This window comes from Oncorhynchus clarkii, unplaced genomic scaffold (genome assembly GCF_045791955.1).
Source record: "Oncorhynchus clarkii lewisi isolate Uvic-CL-2024 unplaced genomic scaffold, UVic_Ocla_1.0 unplaced_contig_8391_pilon_pilon, whole genome shotgun sequence".
NCBI lineage: Eukaryota > Metazoa > Chordata > Actinopteri > Salmoniformes > Salmonidae > Oncorhynchus > Oncorhynchus clarkii.
The window spans coordinates 34726-51079 of NW_027261155.1; the positions used below are offsets into that span (position 1 = coordinate 34726).

At 43.0% G+C, this 16354-nt stretch overlaps 1 protein-coding gene across 2 annotated transcripts in view; it reads right to left on the reverse strand.

Annotated features, from left to right (window-relative positions):
- The window catches only part of LOC139405487 (vascular endothelial growth factor receptor 3-like), a 267475-nt gene that overhangs the window by 6515 nt on the left and 244606 nt on the right, over positions 1 to 16354 (reverse strand). For both annotated transcript variants that reach the window (XM_071147825.1, XM_071147823.1), the window contains exons 27-28: positions 14439 to 14563; positions 11060 to 11192 (exon numbers count right to left, since the gene is read on the reverse strand). In XM_071147825.1, the coding sequence (XP_071003926.1) occupies positions 11060 to 11192; positions 14439 to 14563 (258 nt within the window). The remainder of the gene's footprint in view (positions 1 to 11059; positions 11193 to 14438; positions 14564 to 16354) is intronic.

A 16354-nucleotide genomic window follows, 5' to 3' on the forward strand; every position in this document is an offset into this window, starting at 1 on the left:
GATACTGTACAACGATAGAGAGATGGAGAGATACTGTACAACGATGGAGAGATGGAGAGATACTGTACAACGATAGAGAGATGGAGAGATACTGTACAACGATAGAGAGATGGAGAGATGGAGAGATACTGTACAACGATGCAGAGATGGAGAGATACTGTACAACGATAGAGAGATGGAGAGATACTGTACAACGATAGAGAGATGGAGAGATACTGTACAACGATAGAGAGATGGAGAGATACTGTACAACAATAGAGAGATGGAGAGATGCTGTACAACGATAGAGAGATGGAGAGATGCAACGATAGAGAGATGGAGAGATACTGTACAACGATAGAGAGATGGAGAGATACTGTACAACAATAGAGAGATGGAGAGATACTGTACAACGATAGAGAGATGAAGAGATACTGTACAACGATAGAGAGATGGAGAGATACTGTACAACAATAGAGAGATGGAGAGATACTGTACAACGATAGAGAGATGGAGAGATGCAACGATAGAGAGATACTGTACAACAATAGAGAGATGGAGAGATACTGTACAACGATAGAGAGATGAAGAGATACTGTACAACGATAGAGAGATGGAGAGATACTGTACAACGATAGAGAGATGAAGAGATACTGGACAACGATAGAGAGATGGAGAGATACTGTACAACGATAGAGAGATGAAGAGATACTGGACAACGATAGAGAGATGGAGAGATACTGTACAACGATAGAGAGATGGAGAGATACTGTACAACGATAGAGAGATGAAGAGATACTGGACAACGATAGAGAGATGGAGAGATACTGGACAACGATAGAGAGATACTGTACAACAATAGAAAGATGGAGAGATACTGTACAACGATAGAGAGATGGAGAGATACTGTTCAACGATAGAGAGATGGAGAGATACTGTACAACGATAGAGAGATGGAGAGATACTGTACAACGATAGAGAGATGGAGAGATACTGTACAACGATAGAGAGATGGAGAGATACTGTACAACGATAGAGAGATGGAGAGATACTGTACAACGATAGAGAGATGGAGAGATGCAACGATAGAGAGATGGAGAGATGCAACGATTGAGAGATGGAGAGATGCAACGATAGAGGGATGGAGAGATGCAACGATAGAGAGATGGAGAGATGCAACGATAGAGAGATGGAGAGATACTGTAAAACAATAGAGAGATGGAGAGATGCAACTATAGAGAGATGGAGAGATGCAACGATTGAGAGATGGAGAGATGCAACGATAGAGGGATGGAGAGATGCAACGATTGAGAGATGGAGAGATGCAACGATAGAGGGATGGAGAGATGCAACGATAGAGAGATGGAGAGATACTGTACAACGATAGAGAGATGGAGAGATGCAACGATAGAGAGATGGAGAGATGCAACGATTGAGAGATGGAGAGATGCAACGATAGAGGGATGGAGAGATGCAACGATAGAGAGATGGAGAGATGCAACGATAGAGAGATGGAGAGATACTGTAAAACAATAGAGAGATGGAGAGATACTGTACAACGATAGAGAGATGAAGAGATACTGTACAACGATAGAGAGATGGAGAGATACTGTACAACGATAGAGAGATGAAGAGATACTGTACAACGATAGAGAGATGGAGAGATACTGTACAACGATAGAGAGATGAAGAGATACTGGACAACGATAGAGAGATGGAGAGATACTGTACAACGATAGAGAGATGAAGAGATACTGGACAACGATAGAGAGATGGAGAGATACTGTACAACGATAGAGAGATGGAGAGATACTGTACAACGATAGAGAGATGGAGAGATACTGTACAACGATAGAGAGATGGAGAGATACTGTACAACGATAGAGAGATGGAGAGATACTGTACAACAATAGAGAGATGCAGAGATACTGTACAACGATAGAGAGATGGAGAGATGCAACGATAGAGAGATGGAGAGATACTGTACAACGATAGAGAGATGGAGAGATACTGTACAACGATGGAGAGATACTGTACAACGATAGAGAGATGGAGAGATGCAACGATAGAGAGATGGAGAGATGCAACGATTGAGAGATGGAGAGATGCAACGATAGAGGGATGGAGAGATGCAACGATAGAGAGATGGAGAGATACTGTACAACGATAGAGAGATGGAGAGATGCAACGATAGAGAGATGGAGAGATGCAACGATTGAGAGATGGAGAGATGCAACGATAGAGGGATGGAGAGATGCAACGATAGAGAGATGGAGAGATGCAACGATAGAGAGATGGAGAGATACTGTAAAACAATAGAGAGATGGAGAGATACTGTACAACGATAGAGAGATGAAGAGATACTGTACAACGATAGAGAGATGGAGAGATACTGTACAACGATGGAGAGATGGAGAGATACTGTACAACGATAGAGAGATGGAGAGATACTGTACAACGATAGAGAGATGGAGAGATGGAGAGATACTGTACAACGATGGAGAGATGGAGAGATACTGGACAACGATAGAGAGATGGAGAGATACTGTACAACGATAGAGAGATGGAGAGATACTGTACAACGATGGAGAGATGGAGAGATACTGGACAACGATAGAGAGATGGAGAGATACTGTACAACGATAGAGAGATGGAGAGATACTGTACAACGATGGAGAGATGGAGAGATACTGGACAACGATAGAGAGATGGAGAGATACTGTACAACGATGGAGAGATGGAGAGATACTGTACAACGATGGAGAGATGGAGAGATACTGTACAACGATGGAGAGATGGAGAGATACTGTACAACGATAGAGAGATGGAGAGATACTGTACAACGATAGAGAGATGGAGAGATACTGTACAACGATAGAGAGATGGAGAGTTACTGTACAACGATGGAGAGATGGAGAGATACTGGACAACGATAGAGAGATGGAGAGATACTGTACAACGATAGAGAGATGGAGAGATACTGTACAACGATAGAGAGATGGAGAGATACTGTACAACGATGGAGAGATGGAGAGATACTGGACAACGATAGAGAGATGGAGAGATACTGTACAACGATAGAGAGATGGAGAGATACTGTACAACGATGGAGAGATGGAGAGATACTGGACAACGATAGAGATGGAGAGATACTGTACAACGATGGAGAGATGGAGAGATACTGTACAACGATGGAGAGATGGAGAGATACTGTACAACGATGGAGAGATGGAGAGATACTGTACAATGATAGAGAGATGGAGAGATACTGTACAACGATAGAGAGATGGAGAGATACTGTACAACGATGGAGAGATGGAGAGATACTGTACAACGATAGAGAGATGGAGAGATACTGTACAACGATAGAGAGATGGAGAGATGGAGAGATACTGTACAACGATGCAGAGATGGAGAGATACTGTACAACGATAGAGAGATGGAGAGATACTGTACAACGATAGAGAGATGGAGAGATACTGTACAACGATAGAGAGATGGAGAGATACTGTACAACAATAGAGAGATGGAGAGATGCTGTACAACGATAGAGAGATGGAGAGATGCAACGATAGAGAGATGGAGAGATACTGTACAACGATAGAGAGATGGAGAGATACTGTACAACAATAGAGAGATGGAGAGATACTGTACAACGATAGAGAGATGAAGAGATACTGTACAACGATAGAGAGATGGAGAGATACTGTACAACAATAGAGAGATGGAGAGATACTGTACAACGATAGAGAGATGGAGAGATGCAACGATAGAGAGATACTGTACAACAATAGAGAGATGGAGAGATACTGTACAACGATAGAGAGATGAAGAGATACTGTACAACGATAGAGAGATGGAGAGATACTGTACAACGATAGAGAGATGAAGAGATACTGGACAACGATAGAGAGATGGAGAGATACTGTACAACGATAGAGAGATGAAGAGATACTGGACAACGATAGAGAGATGGAGAGATACTGTACAACGATAGAGAGATGGAGAGATACTGTACAACGATAGAGAGATGAAGAGATACTGGACAACGATAGAGAGATGGAGAGATACTGGACAACGATAGAGAGATGGAGAGATGCAACGATAGAGAGATACTGTACAACAATAGAAAGATGGAGAGATACTGTACAACGATAGAGAGATGGAGAGATACTGTTCAACGATAGAGAGATGGAGAGATACTGTACAACGATAGAGAGATGGAGAGATACTGTACAACGATAGAGAGATGGAGAGATACTGTACAACGATAGAGAGATGGAGAGATACTGTACAACGATAGAGAGATGGAGAGATACTGTACAACGATAGAGAGATGGAGAGATGCAACGATAGAGAGATGGAGAGATGCAACGATTGAGAGATGGAGAGATGCAACGATAGAGGGATGGAGAGATGCAACGATAGAGAGATGGAGAGATGCAACGATAGAGAGATGGAGAGATACTGTAAAACAATAGAGAGATGGAGAGATGCAACGATAGAGAGATGGAGAGATGCAACGATTGAGAGATGGAGAGATGCAACGATAGAGGGATGGAGAGATGCAACGATTGAGAGATGGAGAGATGCAACGATAGAGGGATGGAGAGATGCAACGATAGAGAGATGGAGAGATACTGTACAACGATAGAGAGATGGAGAGATGCAACGATAGAGAGATGGAGAGATGCAACGATTGAGAGATGGAGAGATGCAACGATAGAGGGATGGAGAGATGCAACGATAGAGAGATGGAGAGATGCAACGATAGAGAGATGGAGAGATACTGTAAAACAATAGAGAGATGGAGAGATACTGTACAACGATAGAGAGATGAAGAGATACTGTACAACGATAGAGAGATGGAGAGATACTGTACAACGATAGAGAGATGAAGAGATACTGTACAACGATAGAGAGATGGAGAGATACTGTACAACGATAGAGAGATGAAGAGATACTGGACAACGATAGAGAGATGGAGAGATACTGTACAACGATAGAGAGATGAAGAGATACTGGACAACGATAGAGAGATGGAGAGATACTGTACAACGATAGAGAGATGGAGAGATACTGTACAACGATAGAGAGATGGAGAGATACTGTACAACGATAGAGAGATGGAGAGATACTGTACAACGATAGAGAGATGGAGAGATACTGTACAACAATAGAGAGATGCAGAGATACTGTACAACGATAGAGAGATGGAGAGATGCAACGATAGAGAGATGGAGAGATACTGTACAACGATAGAGAGATGGAGAGATACTGTACAACGATGGAGAGATACTGTACAACGATAGAGAGATGGAGAGATGCAACGATAGAGAGATGGAGAGATGCAACGATTGAGAGATGGAGAGATGCAACGATAGAGGGATGGAGAGATGCAACGATAGAGAGATGGAGAGATACTGTACAACGATAGAGAGATGGAGAGATGCAACGATAGAGAGATGGAGAGATGCAACGATTGAGAGATGGAGAGATGCAACGATAGAGCGATGGAGAGATGCAACGATAGAGAGATGGAGAGATGCAACGATAGAGAGATGGAGAGATACTGTAAAACAATAGAGAGATGGAGAGATACTGTACAACGATAGAGAGATGAAGAGATACTGTACAACGATAGAGAGATGGAGAGATACTGTACAACGATAGAGAGATGGAGAGATACTGTACAACGATAGAGAGATGGAGAGATACTGTACAACGATAGAGAGATGGAGAGATACTGTACAACGATAGAGAGATGGAGAGATACTGTACAACGATAGGGAGATGGAGAGATACTGTACAACGATAGAGAGATGGAGAGATACTGTACAACGATAGAGAGATGGAGAGATGCAACGATAGAGAGATGCAACGATAGAGAGATGGAGAGATGCAACGATAGAGAGATGGAGAGATGCAACGAGAGAGGGATGGAGAGATGCAACGATAGAGAGATGGAGAGATACTGTACAACAATAGAGAGATGGAGAGATACTGTACAACGATAGAGAGATGGAGAGATGCAACGATAGAGAGATGCAACGATAGAGAGATGGAGAGATGCAACGATAGAGAGATGGAGAGATGCAACGAGAGAGGGATGGAGAGATGCAACGATAGAGAGATGGAGAGATACTGTACAACAATAGAGAGATGGAGAGATACTGTACAACGATAGAGAGATGGAGAGATACTGTACAACGATAGAGAGATGGAGAGATGCAACGATAGAGAGATGCAACGATAGAGAGATGGAGAGATGCAACGATAGAGAGATGGAGAGATGCAACGAGAGAGGGATGGAGAGATGCAACGATAGAGAGATGGAGAGATACTGTACAACGATAGAGAGATGGAGAGATACTGTACAACGATAGAGAGATGGAGAGATGCAACGATAGAGAGATGGAGAGATACTGTACAACGATAGAGAGATGGAGAGATGCAACGATAGAGAGATGGAGAGATGCAACGATAGAGAGATGGAGAGATACTGTACAACAATAGAGAGATGGAGAGATACTGTACAACGATAGAGAGATGAAGAGATACTGTACAACGATAGAGAGATGGAGAGATACTGTACAACGATAGAGAGATTAAGAGATACTGTACAACGATAGAGAGATGGAGAGATACTGTACAACGATAGAGAGATGAAGAGATACTGTACAACGATAGAGAGATGGAGAGATACTGTACAACGATAGAGAGATGAAGAGATACTGGACAACGATAGAGAGATGGAGAGATACTGTACAACGATAGAGAGATGAAGAGATACTGGACAACGATAGAGAGATGGAGAGATACTGTACAACGATAGAGAGATGGAGAGATACTGTTCAACGATAGAGAGATGGAGAGATACTGTACAACGATAGAGAGATGGAGAGATACTGTACAACGATAGAGAGATGGAGAGATACTGTACAACGATAGAGAGATGGAGAGATACTGTACAACGATAGAGAGATGGAGAGATGCAACGATAGAGAGATGGAGAGATGCAACGATTGAGAGATGGAGAGATGCAACGATAGAGGGATGGAGAGATGCAACGATAGAGAGATGGAGAGATACTGTACAACGATAGAGAGATGGAGAGATGCAACGATAGAGAGATGGAGAGATGCAACGATTGAGAGATGGAGAGATGCAACGATAGAGGGATGGAGAGATGCAACGATAGAGAGATGGAGAGATGCAACGATAGAGAGATGGAGAGATACTGTAAAACAATAGAGAGATGGAGAGATACTGTACAACGATAGAGAGATGAAGAGATACTGTACAACAATAGAGAGATGGAGAGATACTGTACAACGATAGAGAGATGGAGAGATACTGTACAACGATAGAGAGATGGAGAGATGCAACGATAGAGAGATGCAACGATAGAGAGATGGAGAGATGCAACGATAGAGAGATGGAGAGATGCAACGAGAGAGGGATGGAGAGATGCAACGATAGAGAGATGGAGAGATACTGTACAACGATAGAGAGATGGAGAGATACTGTACAACGATAGAGAGATGGAGAGATACTGTACAACGATAGAGAGATGGAGAGATACTGTACAACAATAGAGAGATGGAGAGATACTGTACAACGATAGAGAGATGGAGAGATACTGTACAACGATAGAGAGATGGAGAGATGCAACGATAGAGAGATGCAACGATAGAGAGATGGAGAGATGCAACGATAGAGAGATGGAGAGATGCAACGAGAGAGGGATGGAGAGATGCAACGATAGAGAGATGGAGAGATACTGTACAACGATAGAGAGATGGAGAGATACTGTTCAACGATAGAGAGATGGAGAGATACTGTACAACGATAGAGGGATGGAGAGATGCAACGATAGAGAGATGGAGAGATACTGTACAACGATAGAGAGATGGAGAGATACTGTACAACGATAGAGAGATGGAGAGATACTGTACAACGATAGAGAGATGGAGAGATGCAACGATAGAGAGATGGAGAGATGCAACGATAGAGAAATGGAGAGATGCAACGATAGAGAGATGGAGAGATGCAACGAGAGAGGGATGGAGAGATGCAACGATAGAGGGATGGAGAGATGCAACGATAGAGGGATGGAGAGATACTGTACAACAATAGAGAGATGGAGAGATACTTTACAACGATAGAGAGATGGAGAGATACTGTACAACGATAGAGAGATGGAGAGATACTGTACAACGATAGAGAGATGGAGAGATACTGTACAACGATAGAGAGATGGAGAGATACTGTACAACAATAGAGAGATGGAGAGATACTGTACAACGATAGAGAGATGAAGAGATACTGGACAACGATAGAGAGATGGAGAGATACTGTACAACGATAGAGAGATGAAGAGATACTGTACAACGATAGAGAGATGGAGAGATACTGTACAACGATAGAGAGATGGAGAGATACTGTACAACGATAGAGAGATGGAGAGATACTGTACAACGATAGAGGGATGGAGAGATGCAACGATAGAGAGATGGAGAGATACTGTACAACGATAGAAAGATGAAGAGATGCAACGATAGAGAGATGGAGAGATGCAACGATAGAGAGATGGAGAGATGCAACGATAGAGAGATGGAGAGATGCAACGATAGAGGGATGGAGAGATGCAACGATAGAGAGATGGAGAGATGCAACGAGAGAGGGATGGAGAGATGCAACGATAGAGAGATGGAGAGATACTGTACAACGATAGAGAGATGGAGAGATACTGTTCAACGATAGAGAGATGGAGAGATACTGTACAACGATAGAGGGATGGAGAGATGCAACGATAGAGAGATGGAGAGATACTGTACAACGATAGAGAGATGGAGAGATACTGTACAACGATAGAGAGATGGAGAGATACTGTACAACGATAGAGAGATGGAGAGATGCAACGATAGAGAGATGGAGAGATGCAACGATAGAGAAATGGAGAGATGCAACGATAGAGAGATGGAGAGATGCAACGAGAGAGGGATGGAGAGATGCAACGATAGAGGGATGGAGAGATGCAACGATAGAGGGATGGAGAGATACTGTACAACAATAGAGAGATGGAGAGATACTGTACAACGATAGAGAGATGGAGAGATACTGTACAACGATAGAGAGATGGAGAGATACTGTACAACGATAGAGAGATGGAGAGATACTGTACAACGATAGAGAGATGGAGAGATACTGTACAACAATAGAGAGATGGAGAGATACTGTACAACGATAGAGAGATGAAGAGATACTGGACAACTATAGAGAGATGGAGAGATACTGTACAACGATAGAGAGATGAAGAGATACTACAACGATAGAGAGATGGAGAGATACTGTACAACGATAGAGAGATGGAGAGATACTGTACAACGATAGAGAGATGGAGAGATACTGTACAACGATAGAGGGATTGAGAGATGCAACGATAGAGAGATGGAGAGATACTGTACAACGATAGAAAGATGAAGAGATGCAACGATAGAGAGATGGAGAGATGCAACGATAGAGAGATGGAGAGATGCAACGATAGAGAGATGGAGAGATGCAACGATAGAGGGATGGAGAGATGCAACGATAGAGGGATGGAGAGATGCAACGATAGAGAGATGGAGAGATGCAACGATAGAGAGATGGAGAGATGCAACGATAGAGGGATGGATAGATGAAGAGACTGATGGAGAGATACAATGATGGAGAGATGATAAAATACTGTACAATGATAGAGGGATGGAGAGATACAATGATATAGGGATGGAGGGATACAATGATATAGAGATGGAGGGATACAATGATATAGGGATGGAGAGATGGAGAGATACAATGATATAGGGATGGAGAGATGGAGAGATACAATGATATAGGGATGGAGAGATGGAGAGATACAATGATAGAGAGATAGAGAGATACAATGATGGAGGGATGGAGAGATAGAGGGATGGAGAGATACAATGATATAGGGATGGATAGATAGAGGGATGGAGAGAGAGAGATACAATGATAGAGGGATGGAGAGATAGAGGGATGGAGAGAGAGAGATACAATGATAGAGGGATGGAGAGATGGAGAAATACAATGACAGAGGGATGGAGAGATACAATGATATAGGGATGGAGAGATGGAGAGATACAATGATATAGGGATGGAGAGATGGAGAGATACAATGATGGAGGGATGGAGAGATACAATGATATAGGGATGGAGAGATACAATGATAGAGGGATGGAGAGATACAATGATATAGGGATGGAGAGATGGAGATACAATGATATAGGGATGGAGAGATGGAGAGATACAATGATAGAGGAATGGAGAGATACAATGATAGAGGGATGGAGAGATGGAGAGAAACAATGATATAGGGATGGAGAGATACAATGATAGAGGGATGGAGAGATGGAGAGATACAATGATATAGGGTTGGAGAGATACAATGATAGAGGGATGGAGAGAGAGAGATACAATGATAGAGGGATGGAGAGATACAATGATATAGGGATGGAGAGATACAATGATATAGGGATAGAGAGATGGAGAGATACAATGATATAGGGATGGAGAGATACAATGATAGAGGGATGGAGAGATAGAGAGATACAATGATAGAGGGATGGAGAGATGGAGAGACAATGATAGAGAGATGGAGAGATACAATGATATAGGGATGGAGAGATGGAGAGATACAATGATATAGGGATGGAGAGATACAATGATAGAGGGATGGAGAGATGGAGAGATACAATGATATAGGGATGGAGAGATGGAGAGATACAATGATATAGGGATGGAGAGATGGAGAGACAATGATAGAGAGATGGAGAGATACAATGATAGAGGGATGGAGAGATGGAGAGAATTAATGATAGAGAGATGGAGAGATAGAGGGATGGAGAGATGGAGAGATACAATGATATAGGGATGGAGAGATACAATGATAGAGGGATGGAGAGATGGAGAGAATCAATGATATAGGGATGGAGAGATACAATGATAGAGGGATGGAGAGATGGAGAGATACAATGATAGAGGGATGGAGAGAGAGTGCAGGAGAGATAGAGCTTACTCCGTTGTTGTGGGTTTTATACCAGGCCGTTTCCATTGGTAGCTCCTCAAACGTCTTGACTCTGGGTTGGCATGACGACAGCTTCGACGGCCCCACGAACACACAGCCCGCGAAGGGCACACAGTTATAATACCTGCCAAACACACACACACACACACACATTACCCCTATGTTATGTATACCTGTTGAGTGAGAACCCCAGGAAGAGTAGCTGTTGAGTGAGGACCTCAGAGGACCTCAGGAAGAGTAGCTGTTGAGTGAGGACCCCAGAGGACCCCAGGAATAGTAGCTGTTGAGTGAGGACCCCAGAGGACCCCAGGAAGAGTAGCTGTTGAGTGAGGAGCCCAGAGGACCTCAGAGGACCTCAGAGGACCCCAGGAAGAGTAGCTATTGAGTGAGGACCCAGAGGACCCCAGAGTACCCCAGAGGACCCCAGGAAGAGTAGCTGTTGAGTGAGGACCCCAGAGGACCCCAGGAAGAGTAGCTGTTGAGTGAGGACCCCAGAGGACCCCAGGAAGAGTAGCTGTTGAGTGAGGACACCAGAGGACCCCAGGAAGAGTAGCTGTTGAGTGAGGACCCCAGAGGACCCCAGGAAGAGTAGCTGTTGAGTGAGGACCTCAGAGGACCCCAGGAAGAGTAGCTGTTGAGTGAGGACCCCAGAGGACCCCAGGAAGAGTAGCTGTTGAGTGAGGACCCCAGAGGACCTCAGAGGACCCCAGGAAGAGTAGCTGTTGAGTGAGGACCCCAGAGGACCTCAGGAAGAGTAGCTGTTGAGTGAGGACCCCAGGAAGAGTAGCTGTTGAGTGAGGACCCCAGAGGACCCCAGGAAGAGTAGCTGTTGAGTGAGGACCCCAGAGGACCCCAGGAAGAGTAGCTGTTGAGTGAGGACCCCAGGAAGAGTAGCTGTTGGGTGAGGACCTCAGAGGGCCCCAGAAGAGTAGCTGTTGAGTGAGGACCTCAGAGGACCCCAGAGGACCCCAGGAAGAGTAGCTGTTGAGTGAAGACCTCAGAGGTCTCCAGGAAAAGTAGCTGTTGAGTGAAGACCCCAGAGGACCCCAGGAAGAGTAGCTGTTGAGTGAAGACCTCAGAGGTCTCCAGGAAGAGTAGCTGTTGAGTGAAGACCTCAGAGGACCCCAGGAAGAGTAGCTGTTGAGTGAGGACCCCAGAGGTCCCCAGGAAGAGTAGCTGTTGAGTGAGGACCTCAGAGGACCCCAGGAAGAGTAGCTGTTGAGTGAGGACCCCAGAGGACCACAGGAAGAGTAGCTGATGCTAAAGTGACAGCTACTCACTGCTACTATGGAGGCCTTAGGGGCCTAAGGTTGCCAGTTTACTAGCCTTTTAACCAGAGACTGTTTTAGACCTGGGGATGCTGCAGGCGAGGTGCCAGGTAATGCATTTACACTGAAGGTCCTACTGCTCTATCAATGTGATTAGTGGTTCAATCAGAAACGTGCCAGAAAATACAGAATATGTGAGGTCTGCCTGGAGAAGTCAGGATCCTAATGTCTTAATCAGGTAGTAGTAGTAGTAGTAGTAGAAGTAGTAGTGGTAGTAGTAGTAGTAGTGGTAGTAGTAGTAGTAGTAGTAGTAGTAGTAGTAGTAGTAGTAGCAGTAGTAGTAGTAGAAGTAGTAGTAGTAGAAGTAGTAGTAGTAGTAGTACTGGTAGTAGTAGTAGTGGTAGCAGTAGTAGTATCAGTAGTAGTAGTAGTAGCAGTAGTAGTAGTAGAAGTAGTAGTAGTAGAAGTAGTAGTAGTAGTAGAAGTAGTAGTAGTAGAAGTAGTAGTAGTAGTAGAAGTAGTAGTAGTAGTAGTAGTACTGGTAGTAGTAGTAGTGGTAGTAGTAGTAGTGGTAGAAGTGGTAGTAGTAGTAGTATTGGTAGTAGTAGTAGTGGTAGTAGTGGTAGTAGTAGTAGTAGTAGTAGTAGTAGTAGTAGTAGTAGTGGTAGTAGTAGTAGTAGTAGTATAAGTAGTAGAAGTAGAAGTAGTAGTAGTAGTAGTAGTGGTAGTAGTAGTAGTGGTAGTAGTAGTAGTAGTAGTAGTAGCAGTAGTAGTAGTAGTAGTAGTGGTAGTAGTGGTAGTAGTAGTAGTAGTAGTAGTAGCAGTAGTAGTAGTAGTAGTAGTGGTAGTAGTAGTAGTAACAGTAGTAGTAGTAGTGGTAGTAGTAGTAGTAGTAGTAGCAGTAGTAGTAGTGGTAGTAGTAGTAGTAGTAGTAGTAGTAGTAGTAGAGTAGTAGCAGTAGTAGTAGTAGAAGTAGTAGTAGTAGAAGTAGTAGTATCAGTAGTAGTAGTAGTAGCAGTAGTAGTAGTAGAAGTAGTAGTAGTAGAAGTAGTAGTAGTAGTAGTACTGGTAGTAGTAGTAGTAGAAGTAGTAGTAGTAGAAGTAGTAGTTGTAGTAGTAGTAGTAGTACTGGTAGTAGTAGTAGTAGCAGTAGTGGTAGTGGTAGTAGTAGTAGTAGAAGTAGTAGTAGTAGAAGTAGTAGTAGTAGTAGTAGTAGTAGTACTGGTAGTAGTAGTAGTAGCAGTAGTGGTAGTGGTAGTAGTAGTAGTAGTAGTAGTATGTGTCGTAGTCTAGTGGTGGTAGTAGTAGTGGTAGTCTAGTGGTAGTAGTTGTAGTAGTTGTCGTCGTGGTAGTAGTTGCAGTAGTTGTCGTCGTAGTAGTTGTCGTCATGGTAGTAGTTGTAGTAGTTGTCGTCGTGGTAGTAGTTGTAATAGTTGTCGTCGTGGTAGTAGTTGTAGTTGTAGTAGTTGTCGTCGTGGAAGTCGTAGTGGTAGTCTAGTGGTGGTAGTAGTAGTGGTAGTCTAGTGGTAGTAGTTGTAGTAGTGTCATCGTGGTAGTAGTTGTAGTAGTTGTCGTCGTGGTAGTAGTTGTCGTCGTGGTAGTAGTTGCAGTAGTTGTCGTCGTAGTAGTTGTCGTCGTGGTAGTAGTTGTAGTAGTTTTCGTCGTGGTAGTAGATGTAATAGTTTTCGTCGTGGTAGTAGTTGTAGTAGTTGTAGTAGTTGTCGTCGTGGTAGTAGTTGTAACAGTTGTCGTCGTGGTAGTAGTTGTAGTTGTAGTAGTTGTCGTCGTGGTAGTAGTAGTGGTAGTAGTTGTCGTCGTGGAAGTCGTAGTGGTAGTCTAGTGGTAGTAGCTGTAGTAGTTGTCGTCGTGGTAGTAGTTGTAATAGTTGTCGTCGTGGTAGTAGTTGTTGTCGTTGTGGTAGTAGTTGTAGTAGTTGTCGTCGTGGTAGTAGATGTAGTAGGTGTCGTCGTGGTAGTAGTTGCAGTAGTTGTCGTCGTCGTAGTAGTTGTTGTCGTTGTGGTAGTAGTTGTAGTAGTTGTCATCGTGGTAGTAGATGTAGTAGGTGTCGTCGTGGTAGTAGTTGTAGTGTAATAGGATTGTACCTGATGGGCAGGCTGTGACAAGCCAGTCTCATCTCCTCCTGTGAAGCGGGTCGTGAAGAGGCCTGAGAGAAGCTGTCTTCCTCAGAGCTCTGGGACGGATTCAGGGGGATGTAGTCCTTACCATCCTACAGAATATAATATCAGTCAGTCCTTATCATCCTACAGAATATAATATCAGTCCTTATCACTCTACGGAATATAATACCAGTCCTTATCATCCTACACAATATAATATCAGTCAGTCCTTATCATCCTACAGAATATAATATCAGTCCTTATCATCCTACACAATATAATATCAGTCCTTATCATCCTACAGAATATAATATCAGTCAGTCCTTATCATCCTACAGAATATAATATCAGTCCTTATCATCCTACACAATATAATATCAGTCCTTATCGTCCTACAGAATATAATATCAGTCCTTATCATCCTACACAATATAATATCAGTCCTTATCACTCTACGGAATATAATACCAGTCCTTACCATCCTACAGAATATAATATCAGTCAGTCCTTATCATCCTACAGAATATAATATCAGTCCTTATCATCCTACACAAGATAATATCAGTCCTTATCATCCTACAGAATATAATATCAGTCCTTATCATCCTACACAATATAATATCAGTCCTTATCGTCCTACAGAATATAATATCAGTCCTTATCATCCTACACAATATAATATCAGTCCTTATCATCCTACACAATATAATATCAGTCCTTATCATCCTACACATTATAATATCAGTCCTTATCATCCTACACAATATAATATCAGTCCTTATCATCCTACACAATATAATATCAGTCCTTATCGTCCTACAGAATATAGTAGTAGTAGAAGTAGTAGTAGTAGAAGTAGTAGTAGTAGTAGTAGTAGTACTGGTAGTAGTAGTAGTAGCAGTAGTGGTAGTGGTAGTAGTAGTAGTAGTAGTAGTATGTGTCGTAGTCTAGTGGTGGTAGTAGTAGTGGTAGTCTAGTGGTAGTAGTTGTAGTAGTTGTCGTCGTGGTAGTAGTTGCAGTAGTTGTCGTCGTAGTAGTTGTCGTCGTGGTAGTAGTTGTAGTAGTTGTCGTCGTGGTAGTAGTTGTAATAGTTGTCGTCGTGGTAGTAGTTGTAGTTGTAGTAGTTGTCGTCGTGGAAGTCGTAGTGGTAGTCTAGTGGTGGTAGTAGTAGTGGTAGTCTAGTGGTAGTAGTTGTAGTAGTTGTCGTCGTGGTAGTAGTTGTCGTCGTGGTAGTAGTTGCAGTAGTTGTCGTCGTAGTAGTTGTCGTCGTGGTAGTAGTTGTAGTAGTTTTCGTCGTGGTAGTAGATGTAATAGTTTTCGTCGTGGTAGTAGTTGTAGTAGTTGTAGTAGTTGTCGTCGTGGTAGTAGTTGTAACAGTTGTCGTCGTGGTAGTAGTTGTAGTTGTAGTAGTTGTCGTCGTGGTAGTAGTAGTGGTAGTAGTTGTCGTCGTGGAAGTCGTAGTGGTAGTCTAGTGGTAGTAGCTGTAGTAGTTGTCGTCGTGGTAGTAGTTGTAATAGTTGTCGTCGTGGTAGTAGTCATCTACACAATATAATATCAGTCCTTATCATCCTAAAGAATATAATATCAGTCCTTATCATCCTACACAATATAATATCAGTCCTTATCATCCTACACAATATAATATCAGTCCTTATCATCCTACACAATATAATATCAGTCCTTATCATCCTACACAATATAATATCAGTCCTTATCATCCTACAGAACGGGAAATACCGACATGTAACACACAAATCTTGTTTAAGCAAAAGGCCCGAGGGGGTGTGTTATGTGGCCAATATACCACGGCTAAGGGGTGTTCTTATGCACGACACATCTCTGAGTGCCTGGACACAGCCCTTAGCCGTGGTATATTGGTCATATACCCCAAACCCCCGAGG